At 47.0% G+C, this 14002-nt stretch overlaps 1 protein-coding gene across 1 annotated transcript in view; it reads left to right on the plus strand.

Annotated features, from left to right (window-relative positions):
- The window catches only part of PDLIM1 (PDZ and LIM domain 1), a 44168-nt gene extending 35494 nt beyond the window's left edge, over positions 1-8674 (plus strand). Inside the window, 3 exon segments of the mRNA XM_018069064.2 lie at positions 3278-3432; positions 6380-6497; positions 8133-8674. Of these exon segments, the coding sequence (XP_017924553.2) occupies positions 3278-3432; positions 6380-6497; positions 8133-8319 (460 nt within the window). The 3' untranslated portion in view covers positions 8320-8674.
- The last annotated feature ends 5328 nt before the right edge of the window (positions 8675-14002 follow it).

Here is a 14002-nt window from a genome sequence, read left to right on the forward strand (position 1 = left end):
AACAGGTACCTGTGGTCTCCATCTTTGGCTCATAGCATTCATGGGTTTGGAGTAGCAGGCATGTGGAGGGCTCAGTCCATGTTCCCACCCCTGCCTGCTTGTCTGCAGAGGTTGCTGCAGCACAGGCTACCTGTTTGCCTGTAGGAGCAGGGGATGCTCAACATGCTCTGAGGTTTAGAGGACCTACAGAGAGCCTCAGCATCACAAGGCTTGCGTGCTCTTTGATGTTTGCTTTGTGGAAGTTGAGAACCCCCTTGCTCATGCCTCTGAGTGACAGGCTACAGGGTTTTACAGGGAGGACTTCAGTATTGAGACAGGTGAAGCAGAAGGCACATTTAGCTATCTCACAGGAGGTCTCCAGTCAAGGCTGAGTTGTGAACCTTCAGCAGTTATCCCACTATGTGAACAAGCAGTTTGCAGCTGTGTGATGTGGTCTAGGGAGGTGTTCAGTCCTGTGGCCTTCATGAGACAGAACAAAAGGACACAGCCAGACCTCATGGCTCCTCAGCTGCTCCCAGTCCTCTTCTGGGCTGACCACCATGTAGTTCAGAGCAGAAAAACTGGTGTCCTCATCCATGGACCCACATAGCCAAGCTTTGCTGCATGCCAGCAGCCTAGAGGTAATGGGAGGCTGAGGATTTACTCCTTCCTTGTTACTCAGTGCAGTTACTTGCTGTAATTCACTGCTCTGGCTTATAGTCAGTGCTGTGCATGCCAGAAGTGGTCACACTGCCAGCTGGCTGTGCTGGCCTGGACGACTGATAATGGTCACAAAAGAGCCCTAGACATCAGCAATTGTTTCATTCCAAAAGTGAGTGCTCTGAGCACTGGGCCTTCCTGTAGCCCAGCTTTGAGATCCTTGTAAACTTTGCAAAATGTGCTGGCATAAAATAGTAAAATATCATTAGTAAAAAATAAGCTGTGCTTTTCTTTCTTTTTTATGGGTTTTATTCCCATCTTCTTGCCAATATTGAAGGCTCAGTGATCCAGTGTTAGTCAGTCAGCATTGCAAGTTGCCCATGGTAGCAACAATGAGATCCAGTAATGGTTGTATGAGTCTGAAACACAGTAAAGGTTGTTGGAGTTGTCCCCTACAAAGTTTCTGCATCGGGGAACTTGTGTGCATGGAAAAGGACACCAGTTGCTAGTGATTGCTGCAAAAAAATACCTTTGTAACAGGAGGTACCATAAATCAACTGGCATAGGGGGACTCCTTAACCTGCAAGTATAATTTCTGTGTCTGTGACCTTACCCTTTCAGAAGATACATGTGCTTTTGGGTGAAGCTTTTTCTGCCCTGGCAGTTGGAGGTATTTCACTCTGCTGGTAAAAATTCTAGGATTGGGGGTTTTTTATAGCCTTTTGGAAGTCTTGTATATGTAAGCGTATGTATAGAGTGCATCTCTGGGAGAGTTGATTTGGGTATTTTCCACTATCACAGTGCATGGTTAAAATGTGATGGCTTTGTTTGACTCTAGTGCTCTTTAAGATGATTTAGCCTTTGCTTTTTGGATGCATGTTATTGAAACATTCTTAGCATGCAAACTGCAATGAAAGGCTTCTTGCGTAATGCTTTTATGGGTGGACAGAGTGGTGGGAGTATATGAGTTTACATGAGCTGAATGTAATGTGGAGCATGGGACATTCTGTCTAATAGAAGGCACATCATTATTTTATTTTGGGTGAGAGGCTTCAGTAGTTCAGAATTCCTGAGATTCAGGATTCAAAGTTTCAGTTGCTTGCGTGTCTGTGCTTCCTGCTCCTCTGAAAATTACTTAATATGGAAACATTTTATTAAGTTCTTTTTATGGAAATAACATTTTATAACACATTTGATGATTTTACTTCTGATGCTTGAAGAGTTTATTATGTAGAGTAACTCCTGGATGACTCAATTGCACATTGGCATGGAAAGTATGCAGCTGCCTCCTCAAGAAAAGGATTTCCCTCTGCAATTTAGTCTGAACTTCAGGATGTTTATGTACTTTTCAGGCAGTCACAGAGTGCAGGAATGGTGAAACCGAATAGACAATTTAGATTTTTAAGACTGCATTATAGAATTGAACCATCAGAGGAGACTTGTCAGATATCTCATTTTATTGTATATGTTTTACTGCAGCTACAGAAAAAAAGGCAGGCAGGAACTTCCTTTGTCCTTCAGTCCATCCCCTAGCCCAGCATTTAGCAATTTAAACCATTGATTTAAATAATTCCCAGTGGATATTTGTCCAGACTGTTTTTAAATCCTTTAGTATGGAGGTTGCTCACCTGTCCATGGCAATCTCCTCTGGTATTTCAGTGCCCGTTGGAAAACTTTTCCCAAGGGATATGCTAAATATCCTCCTGCAGTTTAAGCCTGTAGTTTATCAGGTACCCACTGGATGTGGAGAACATCCTAGGTACTGCCTCCAGCCTCCTTTTTCTCTGTGAAGACCCTTCCAGTGGCACAATGACCACCCTTTCTGCCATTCTGCACTGTGAAAAACCTCCCCTGAAGCACCTCAGGCTGAGGGTGCAAGTCCCTCCTGACATGAGGGTTGACAGCAGCACCTTGGGGATAGCTGAAAGGAGGGCTTAGCCTTAGCAGGCAGAAACCTCCTCTGCCCTTGACCTGCTCATTAACCTTAGTTAAATGCTGTAAATGGGTTGTGGCTCAAAGCTTCCACCTATAAAATGGAAATAATAACACTCACTTGAAAAACAGATTAAATTATTGCTAATCAGAGAATCTTCTGGTTAGATTCTACAGCTTTTACTTTGTGAAGGTGGCATTTAGAACTAATTCATAGGGTAGTGGTAAGGATTTCTTTTTAATAGAATAAACTTTACTTAGTTTGAGATTCACACTGGTATACAGTAGCAGTGTAAGGTAGTTTGTGCATGCAAGGCACATGCATGGATGGTACAGCTACCATGTGGGATTCCCATCACAGCATATGAGTTCTTTATTTTCCTGTTAACAGAGCAGTGATTTCCTGGGCAGAGAGCTTTAGTTCCTGGAGGATATAGTTGTTGTGAAGCAGGGAGAACACTTGGGGACTGGCTGGGGGCTGTCAGCGAGAACCTGTTCACAGTAGCGAACACAGACAGCCCAGTGTGACCCCACCCGGGCTGCACTGACTTGTGTGAGCACATCCAGCACCTCTGCATTTATGGCCTCCTGTTGTGCATTTGTTTTGTGCATTCATTCTTCAGTCATATGATGGTGAAGACTTTGCTAGGGGAATTGGTGTTAGTGTTTATCTGTTTAACAAGAGTATTCTCTGTTCCTTCCTCAGTTTAGATCAACATAGTCAGCCCCCAGGCAGCAGTGCCATAGGCAGAGAATCTGAGGTTTACAAGATGCTTCAGGAGAATCAAGAGTCAAATGAGCCACCCAGACAGTCTGCCTCATTCCTTGTGTTGCAAGAGATCTTGGAGTCAGAAGAGAAAGGTAAGTACTTACAGCACACTTGATCTGAGTGTGCTCTTCCCTTCTGCCATTCCTTGGGCCACGTACAGTGTTTAAGAGTAACATTTAAAACTTTATTTTCCTTCCTTAGCGGTTGATTGTTCAAGATAGCATGTGTAGGTTCTTTCTATAGAAATCTACACTGTCACTAATTTGACTCCTATCATGGATTAGTTTCAGTGTCTATGGGCCCATATCATTGCTTAAGAAATAAACCTCTGCAACATTTAGTTATCAAGAAGGAATTTTAAAAGTCACAAGAATTCTTCTATACATTCTAAAGTTTGGCCACCTTTAAGATAATATTCACTGATTAAAGACATCTTATTTCAAGACTTTGGATGGTAACACAAGATAGTGCTCTTCAGTGAATCCTAATGCTTCTGAACTCGAATACCCTACACAAGAAAAAAGATCCACTTCTGCAGCTGACTGTAATATGGAAGCTGAGTCATGAGCAGTTCATAGCTTTTAACCTCTGAAAATTCTCTCTGCTTGGCATTCTTGATCTGACATCTGGACTTGCACAGTTCAGGGCTATAGAGTTTAAGATAAAAAAGCTAATTAACGTAGTTGGGGGCCAAATTGTACTCTCTTCTCCCCTTAAATAAAATAAAATAAACAAATGAATACGAAAAGAATTCCAAGAATGACCTTTATTTTTCCTTAGGCCAGTTGAGACTCTCTCTGTTGTGTTATTAGCCTGGCAGTGGTACATTCAGTTTAATCCAATTCACCACAAGGAGAAACAGATCAGCCAAGTACTAGTAGGTCTGAGGGATCTGTAAGGAAACAGCAAAATGGAAGACATAAGGAAACAATAGCAATAAAGAAACCAGAATCTTTGAGCCTTTAATATGCTGTTAAAATACCTACCCGAAAGCGTCTTTTAAATACTGAGTGTTTGCAGCTTGCCCCCAGGGTTCAGCTCCTGCATGGAAGGGACTGGAGTAGCCGGGACTTCTCACAAAGCCGAGGTCCAGCCCTGTGCTTAGTAGTGCTGAAGAAGATAAGAAGCAAAAGCCTCTCTGTTTTATCTTTCTTTGAAGATTTGCAGCATTATTGGGATTCTCTGGCACAAGGTTTGCCTGCCGGATCACAGGCCAGGATAGGCTTTGGCATTACTCCACCGTGAGCTGATAATCACCCTTGGGGAGCTGGGCCGGGAGGTTACGCAGCCCCAAAGGAATGTCTGTCCCCGAGGAGACAGTGCCCCAGCCTGCCGTGCTGCTGGGCCAGCCTCAAACACTGCTGCTGAGTCAGAGCATGTCCTGCGATAAATGGATAAATGGCACATCGATGGCGGCTTCTCCCAGCCTGTCTCCAGGCAATGGCTTGTGAATACCAGCTGGGAGCAGCTGGGACAAGTCCCCTGGGGCATCGATGACTGTATCCTGCACGGACTTACACCAGCTGAGAGCCTGGCCCCAGGGGCTGAGTATGGGCACGGGTGTTTGGAAGCAACATGACTAGTCTGTGGTTAGACTTGACCCTGTACTCCTAAGTGGAGAGTGTTTCACAGGGTGGAACCTGTCATGTTTCCTGTGGGTATTTGATTAAGCTGATTCCTTTAGAGAGATTTAAAAACATTCTGTCCGTGTTGCTGATATGAGCAAAGTGCTGGTTGAGGCAGAGGGAGTGGGCAGAGGTGGTAGGGAAGTCTGAAAATGTGGTTGCTGCTGCATCCTTCCCAGTGAGAGTCATTTGCAGCAACTCTGTTGGAGGCCAGGTGCTTCCTGCTGTGTTTGGAGGGTTAAGGAACTTGCACCTCTGACCAGCATCTCTGCACTGGGTGTAAACCTTTGAGCTGAAGGCTGCCCCAAGGGCAAACCAGTGCAGCATTACCTGCCCCATGAGTGAGCAGTGGTGACAGGGAGGTGTGGTAGGCAGTTCACCCCTTTTTCCTTCAGCTCTTCTGTCAGTGATACTGCTCTGGGCTGTGACGTGTCCCTGACCTTGCTGGTCATTAGGGTGTGCCTTTGGAGGGTTTTCTGCCCATTGCACCAGGAACACTCATTGTAAGTGTGCTCTTGGTTTGACACCAGTCAGAAAGGTTTTTATCAGTGTTCCTCCCAGTCCAAGGTGTGTTGGTGAAATATCATGGAAGTCTCAGCAACCCTCCTTCTCTTGTGTGAAACTCCTTGCAAAAGTCATATAGATAAGATGTCTCATCACTGGTGTCATTTTATAAAAGGCTCCTTTTTCCCTGCAGATTTAAAGGCTTGCCTTGTATCCCACATCTAGGATCCACTGCTGTTTTAGGCATCCAGGTCAGCACATGTCTCCTGCTAAGGCCCTGCAGAACATCCCTGCCCAGGGAAGTTGCACTAGGGAGATCCCTGGAGCATGTTACGCAGCAGCAGGGGTGTGCAAGGTTATCCCCAGTATCTCAGGGCTCTACAAGAACAAGGAGTTTGTTAACCAAATCTTGCAGGAGTCTTGGGGCAGCCAGCTCCACTGTATAGCAGACAGCAGACTGGAAAAGGACTGTGCAGCCCTCCCTATCTTGCCAGGACACCCAACTCTTTCTGAGCCCAAATCTGGAAATAAGCTTGATCCTGAGTGTGTGATCAGGACACACCAGGCAGATTTGAGTGCTGCCAAGGCTGGGGCTGAGGCTTTGCTTTGCTTTGTGCATCTGTGCATGTGAAACACATCAGCTGAAGTCTGATGGGCTTTTAAGATGAGAAGAGACTCATCTGACTGCCCACAACCTCAGGCCCTCAAATTTCCAGGGCCGGGTTCAGCTGTGTCCCTTCTCTCCCTCCTCCCCACACATCCCTAAATCCCTGCCCACTTTCCATGCATGAATCCCTGCCTCAGAGCTGGGATTAAAGAACATCATGCCCCTAGCACAGCACTGGCTTGGGTGGAATAGCCTTCAGCCACACACCTCACATGCTCTGAAGCACTTTTCTTCCACCTCCAGGAGACCCTACCAAACCATCTGGATTTAGGAGTGTCAAAGCCCCCACCACAAAGGTGGCCTCATCGATTGGGAATGCCCAGAAGCTGCCCATGTGTGAGAAGTGTGGATCTGGCATTGTGTAAGTAAGCCTGTCCCTGGGGTTGCAAGCCAAGCATCCCATGCCTGTGCGAGGGGCTGAGGTACCGCACCCAAACCACTTCACTTACCCACATCCAGTGCACCCAGGAGCCAGCTCAGGGCACAGTTATTCTCACCAGCTTTAATAATGCTAATGTGGCAGTCCTCTGCAGTGAGGCAGGAGCTGGGTTTCCATCTACAGATCCATATCAATGAAAACCAAAGCAAGTCCCTCTGAGATGAACTTCAAAGCAGTTGTTGCTGCATTGTTTTGCTTCTTACCTGAACTCTATTTACAGCATCTGGAAAGAAAATGACCTTTCCATTCAGGGCCTGCGTATTTAATGCATTTCATGTTTTGGTGCTCCCAGACGTGGTAGGATGACTTGCCTTGGTGGTCAGAGGCAATGGGGACCAGTAGAGCTCTGTTCTGTTCCCTGCTCTCCTGTAGGAGCACACACCTCCACTGCGTCTGCACAGACATATTTTTTGTTGTCTTTATGTGGGTAAAATCCAGCTTCCAGCGCAGCAGGGGTTTGGGTTTGATACAGAGCTGCTGTACTGTGTGTGACAGCATGAGGGACCCAGCCCATGTCTCTGAGTTATTGTTCAGTTTCTCAACCACATATTCTTCCCTGCAATCCCCTTAACAGTTGACTACAGAAGTCAAGTACTGGTAGCCCACCTGCACTGTCATGAAAGAATTCCAATTTCTCCAGTGCTGCCCACCACAAGCTGTCAGACTGTTGCTGAGACCCACTGCACTGTGATTGCCTGGTCCTGGCATGCCTGGAGCACCTGGACCAGCAGAGTCATTACAGAGGCAATCCATACTCTGTAAAATATGAATCAGAGACAAACCCTATAATTATTCTACCAGCTGGGTAGATCTGGAGAGAAAGCACAGAGCTCTGAATAGCACTCAAAAGTAATGAATTATGGAAAATATAGATGGCTGCTGGAACAAAACAGTACTGGAAAATTGTTGTGTTGTGGCTGGTGGTAGTTAACGAGTTGTTGTGTAGTTTTCCTCATCATCTGCTGGGTTAAGCTATGAAGTTTTCCAGTAAGGGCTGGCCCACATTTGGCTGGATCTGTTCACTGCAGCTCCTGAGCAGCAGTGCTAGAGATCAGAACCAGGATCTGTGCTTCTCCCACATGTACCAGTCACTAGCAAAAAGGCAGTGGCTGGCTGAGCAGCCTTCGTCCACCTCAGCTGTTGGCAGGCAGTCATTTCTGAATTTTGCTATCTGGTCATTCTGGGCCTGGATTTTGCTCCCCCAGATGGTCTGCTGTTTGATCCTGGGCATTTGAATGCTTTAGCCATCAGCTAAAGATGCCATCACAGTAATTCTTGTCACCACAGGTGATAGGACTGTTGCGGTGAAACTTAGGCAGGCCAGTGCTGGGAAACACCTTCTAGATGAGGGCTGCCATGCCAGCACATGTTGGGCTTCTAAAAGTGCTGTTAACATCTGCCTGACCAGAGGTAGAGCCTATACTTTGACTTGTCAGGAGCAGGAGAAAATGGTCCACCTTCAGGGCTGATGTGGGTCTGGGCTGGATGGGAGGTGGCTGAGGAAAAGGGAGATGGTGGTGGGCACCTGGCATTGAGAGGTGCTGGTTCCTTCCCCAGAGGAATGTTTGTGAAGATCCGGGACAAGCAGCGTCACCCCGAGTGCTACGTGTGCAGTGACTGTGGCACCAATCTCAAGCAGAAAGGACACTTCTTCGTGGAAGACCAAATCTACTGTGAGAAGCACGCGCGGGAGCGGGTGGTTCCCCCAGAGGGCTACGAGGTGGTCACTGTCTTCCCAAAGTAAATCGTGCTGCTCACAAAGCCAATGTGGATGGTTTATCCTCTGCTGCTTTTCCTTGGAAAGCATTATCCCTGCCCCCTGCAGAATCTTATTTGCAATAAGGAATGCTAGGCATGGCTTTGAATTTCCTTGTCATTATTAATCCTCCATCTGTTCACAAGATGTCACTAATTGTCCAACATTTTTTCATCCCCTCTTTCACTGTTTGGGGTTTTTTTTAATACACAGATTTCCACCCCCTCCTTTATGCTGTCAATCACACAGGAAAATCAGAGGCCAAAGTCAGATTACAACTCTTCTATGTCCCCGTTATTTGCCTTCTGTTTGCCTTCAATAAACGGGGTGAATCCACAAAGCAGAAGTGTCTGCTTTCTGCTGTTTCCCTTGTGCACGGGATTGGGGCTCCCTGGGCAGCAAAAGAGGTGCCCAGTGCCTGGCTGTGTTTATCCCAGAGAATAATGGGAGGGATTTACAAAGTTGAGTCAGACTGGTCTGGCTGTGAGCAGCTGCCTGCTGGCACCCAGCAAGGGCCAGGTGGGCACAGCCAGGCCTCAGACCGTGGTGGCACTGGTGGCTTGTCCCTTGTGCAGGGCAGCCAAGAGCTGCCTCTGTGTGCAGCACTGCTTCATGATGATGAGACCAGACATGTCAATGTTTCCTGTTACTGCATCACCCAGGTGTCCCTTCATTCCCCAAAGTCAGAAACAGCTCTGTGAAAAAATGTTCGCTTGATGCTTGCTGGAAACTAGGGAATCTTAGAGCAAAGAGGGGAAGGTTTGAGTGGCCGTAGTCCCTGTTCTGGCTCCCCCTTGGGGCTGGGTGCAGGCTGGTGGGGGTGGTTCTTGCCATTGCACATCCCTCATCCAATTCAGAGTGGACCCCATGGCCATAGTTGTTCGTGTCTGCAGATATTTGGGACAGTCCTCGGTGCTATGGCTGCCCAAGGGAATACCCTGTTCCCTGTGCTACTGCTGTGCACAGCTGCTGGAGGGTGCCATTGCAGTTGATGCAGACAGGGGAGCACATGCCCCTTGTGCACTGGACGAGGGGCTGATGGTGCCTGAGCAGCAGAACCTCCACCCACATATAGCACAGAGGTGTTCTGCAGTGGTTATTTCTCTGCTCATACCTCTAAATGAGATGCTGGCTGTTCCTAATGGTATAAAAATTAACAGTTCTGATGTAGCGTCATCTTTCCCTTAAAACTAATTGCCAGTGGTTGAAAACAGAAGAGTTTGTAACCCCCACACAGACCCTCTCTGGCAGGCACAGGGTTAGTGGGTGAGTCTGCAACAGCTACAGACAGGGTCATGTCCCTGTCCTGAAAAGTCCTGGCTGTCTTCAGTAACGCTGTACTGCTGCACCCTCTGTTCCCTCTCCTTCACAATTAATCTCACCACAGCACAGCTGCCTTTCAAAAAAACCCAAAAAACCAAACCAAATCATAACAAAAAACCCAAACTCAAACCACAACGCCAAAGCCAGTCCTCATGTGAGGTAAAGCTGACCTGTCACCAAGGCTGTAAGCCCCCTGCTGTTCAGATAACCTGTGCAGCTCTTAGGCATGTTGGGGAGGGGACTAATTCACCAACCCAGCTAAATTTAGTTCTTCCCCACAGGCTCCTTCTATGGGCAGTGGCAAGCAACAAAGGATGCCATAGCTCAACCAGCAAACTCCTTGTCCAACTCATCCCTGGGAAAAGCCTGGCTTTTCTGTGCAGTGGCACACGCAGCTGCACAAACTCCAGATAGTAACAGAAGTGGCTTTGTTTTTCAAGGTGAGAGTGGAGGGGTGTTTTGGCCTGCTGGGATGACATCTCCCCTCACTGCTGCTAATGGGGGTTAATTCCCTCCCCTCTGCAGCACAGTTCTGCAGGGAAAGGCTCTCCGTGCTGCAGTGCTGGTGGCCAGACTGGACAATAAGCCAGTGCAGTGGTGGAAAGCACAGACCTGCAGGGTGAAGGAGAACCCTGTAGGCACAAATTGCTCTGGCTGCATTGCAGACCAGCCTCAGGCCCCGCTGTGGGGCCATGGCTGTTCCCAGCACCGCACACTCCACATTGCCCGCTCTCAGCAGGCTGGCTCAGGGAGAACACCGGCTGCCGAGGCCATCTGGTGCTCTGTGTCCCGGCCCTGGAGCATGGGCTGAGCCCACGAGCACCTGCAAAGTCACTACAAACCTCTGTCAGCAAAAGAGGGCTCATTCCAGATAACCTCCTGAGCTTGCTCTCACGTTGGGGGTGAGGACGGAAGAGCCTGAGCTGTGCCTGGCATTTCCCCTGCCCTCCCCACCCCGGCGCTGCAAACAGGCGACAAGCCCTGCTTTGTCCAGAGCCGCTGCCTTATCACCTGTCCGAGCTCCTGCTGGCAGCAGTGCTGGGAAAACACCAGTTGTGTGGGGCTTGACGCAGGAGTCGGGAACTACAAAGGATTTGTAGGATAGCTCTGGAAGTGTAGGTTTCTAACATGGATGCCAGTGTTGATCCAGTTTATTACTGTGGGAACGGGTTAGCTGAGGCAATTCACATTCATTACTTGGGGAGGACTTTGATCAGTCTTTGCTGTAGCTGGCTGAGAAAAGGAATGTATTAATTTTTTATGATGCAGGACAAAATATTTGACAACTGCAGTGTTCACTGTAGTCTGACTTTCCAAATTCCTCTGGAGTTTAACAGTTGGCAGCTGCAGTCTGTCAACAATAACAAGATAGGTTAAATGGGGTCACTCATGCCTTGCAACCACCCTGAGCTGCCTGCTTCAGAGGTTAACAACAATGTAAGAAATACATAGCAGGTTCCTATGTGAAGTGTGTCGGGCAGTTTATAAGTAAGTTCACGAGTATCCTCTCAGGACTGTCTCATGAAGGTGGGCAGCGCAGCACAAAGCACAATCTGTCATTTTTAACACTGATTACTTGGGTTTCCATTTGCAGTCCCTCCCTGCCACTGCCACATCTACCCTTTTCCCTGTGCAGTAGAGGTTTGTGCCCTGCTGTTCCCTGATAGCTGGTGGGAGCCCCTCCACACGGCACAGCAGCAAGAGGAGTTGCAGGCCATGGCAGGCTGAAGAGGGCTCGTGTGGGACAGTAGCAAAGCTCTCTTCTGACCTGAACAGGAATCACTATTTTTAAAACTGTTTACACCCTGCTGGTGGCAGGTAACTTGACAGAGCTGATCCCAAGAGAGAAAACTGACAGAAATGGGTTAAAAACCCCAACACTATCTTCAAGACTGACCTCCCTCTCATTGTCCCCTTCTCACAGCCCACACCATCAGCACCACCCTTATCCCAGCAAAACACCACTGAGCAGCATGGCCAGTTGCTCCAGCTCTCACATGCAAGTTTCATTTGCTAATGGCTCAGGTTGTTGTCAAGGCGGGGTCTTGGCAGCTCAAACATCATTGCTAAGGCAGGTAAGTAAGAATACCTGGATGCTGGCATGTACAGAGTACGTTTGAGTGCTGGTGAAATGCCATTAAATATATTCTAACATTAGATGAGCTTACCACACATTTTCTTGTCATCACCTGGAAAAACTTTGGAAAATGAAAACTTGCTAATAGACACACAGTAGCAACACACGAGCAAGCCAAGACCCCACATTTCTGTCCATGCATTTGGGTCTCAGAACTCAAACATCCACAAAGAAGATAGAATAAGAGCTGGATGTATCTGGGTGCAGAAGACAGGAGCACTGCTTCCAAGTCACCAGGATAAATCTATGCTTCAATAATTTGTCTTGTATCCACTGAAATATTTTCTCTCTCTAATGAACAGTCAGGGGGACATTATTTCACAATGAAAAATTTGTTAGCACCAGTCACCCCCAACCCATAGCATCCTCACATTTTAATTATTGCATTTCCTTGTGGTGTTCCCCACCACCCATCTGCAGGAAGAAAGGCTGCTTTCTGAAACACCAGCCCCCTTTGGAGCACGCCCTGCTCTGCCTGTAGGCATTCAGTGCACCAGTGCCCCTTCAGAGCTCAGGTGTAGCAAGTGCAGTCATTACTCTGGACTGCAGGAATAAGAAATGCAAGGTTGTGCTAAGAAGGTACCATGCTTGCTTTAAGCAATGATATTTGTAGTACTTTTGGAGAAAAAAAAAAAAGGGATGAGGACATGGGGCTCCTCCCTTACAGCAAGCAAAAAATATGCATTGCTTTCACTTTCTGAAGGAGGGCTAGAAAAGCAGCCACAGCTCTGCAAAGTCTCTCTAAATAACATCAAGCTCCACACACTGATAAACAGTGATAAACTCTCCATTTCACTGGTGCTACCATTAGCATTAATGCTAGTTAATGCATTTTTAGGAAGGCAGTAATTGTTATTAATTGTGCTGGATCTGGGATAAAAACTCTTTTATTTTGCACATTACCACATCACTCTGAATGTCCCCCCTTCCTCCTTCTTCCCTCCACTTTATATACTGACCATAATGCCATGTAGTCTGGAATATCCCTTTGGCCAATTCAAGTTATCTGCCCCAGCTGTGTCTCCTCCCAGCCCCTTACACACATCCAGCCTCCTCACCAGTGTGGCAGTAAAAGCAGAAAAGGCCTTGGCTCTGTGCAAACCCTGCTCAGCAATAACAAAAACATCTCTATACTATCAACCCTGTGTTAAGCACAAATCCAAAACACAGCCCCATACCAGCCACTGTGAAGAAAACTAATTCTACCTCTGCCATAACCAGCACAATCATTTACTCTTAAATCTTGTATAGGTCCTCACTAGAATTAAAGGCTGCATGAAGAAGAGTACCATAGTGTGTAAATGTAAGTACAGGTGGAGCCAGCATATGTTGGACTTTGCATTATTCAGGCTAGTAACTGAGCAGAAAACATAGCAACTTTTGTCTTTGGCAATGAACGACAAAACAGGGCTTTCAACAGGCAAAGGTCAAAGCCAGCCTACTCATTAACTTAACAGATTTAGCTGTCCCCTCAGAAAGGTATGGCAAAATATCTCTATTACAAAATAACTTTCTCTAAATCAGGCCAACAGATTACTCTCTGTGGAGAGCAAATGATCATGGAGTGAGTGAAAACTATTTTCTGCAGTGTGATAAGGTAAGTGGTATCTATACCTTGGCATAACTAGTACAATTGCAAGTGTGACAGCTCCAGCTGCAATTCCATGACCACAGCTTCTAATGACACCTGGATGACATTTTCACAAACCAGAGCTGAAAGTTTGAAAGCTGCCTGTTTCCTCCAATACTGTGTTCAGTTCTGGGCTCCTCACAATGGGAAGGACATTGAGGTGCTGGAGTGTGTCCAGAAAAGGGCAAGAAGCTGGTGAAGGGTCTGGAGCACAAGTCTTATTACAAGGAGTGGCTGAGGGAGCTGGGCGTGTTTAGCCTGGAGAAGGAAGACCTCATCACACTCTACAACTACCCAAAAGGAGGTTGTAGCAAGGTGGATGTTGGTCTCTTCTCCCAAGTAACAAATGACAGGACAAGAGGAGACAGCCTCAAGTTGCACCAGAAAAGGCTGACATTGCATATTAGGAAAAATTTCTTCACCAAAAGGCAAGTGGTGGATCCAGCAGTACCATGCTAATGGGGGGGTTGGTTGGTTTTTCAAATGTGAGATTAGCTAATGTGCTAAATGAGTAGGAAAGTGTGAATTAATGGACACAAAATAAACTTTGCTTATTTAAGAAGCCAAAATCCCTAGACCTT

This window comes from Manacus vitellinus, unplaced genomic scaffold, assembly GCF_001715985.3.
Source record: "Manacus vitellinus isolate BGI_N305 unplaced genomic scaffold, ASM171598v3 scaffold_15_pilon, whole genome shotgun sequence".
Taxonomy (NCBI): Eukaryota; Metazoa; Chordata; class Aves; order Passeriformes; family Pipridae; genus Manacus; species Manacus vitellinus.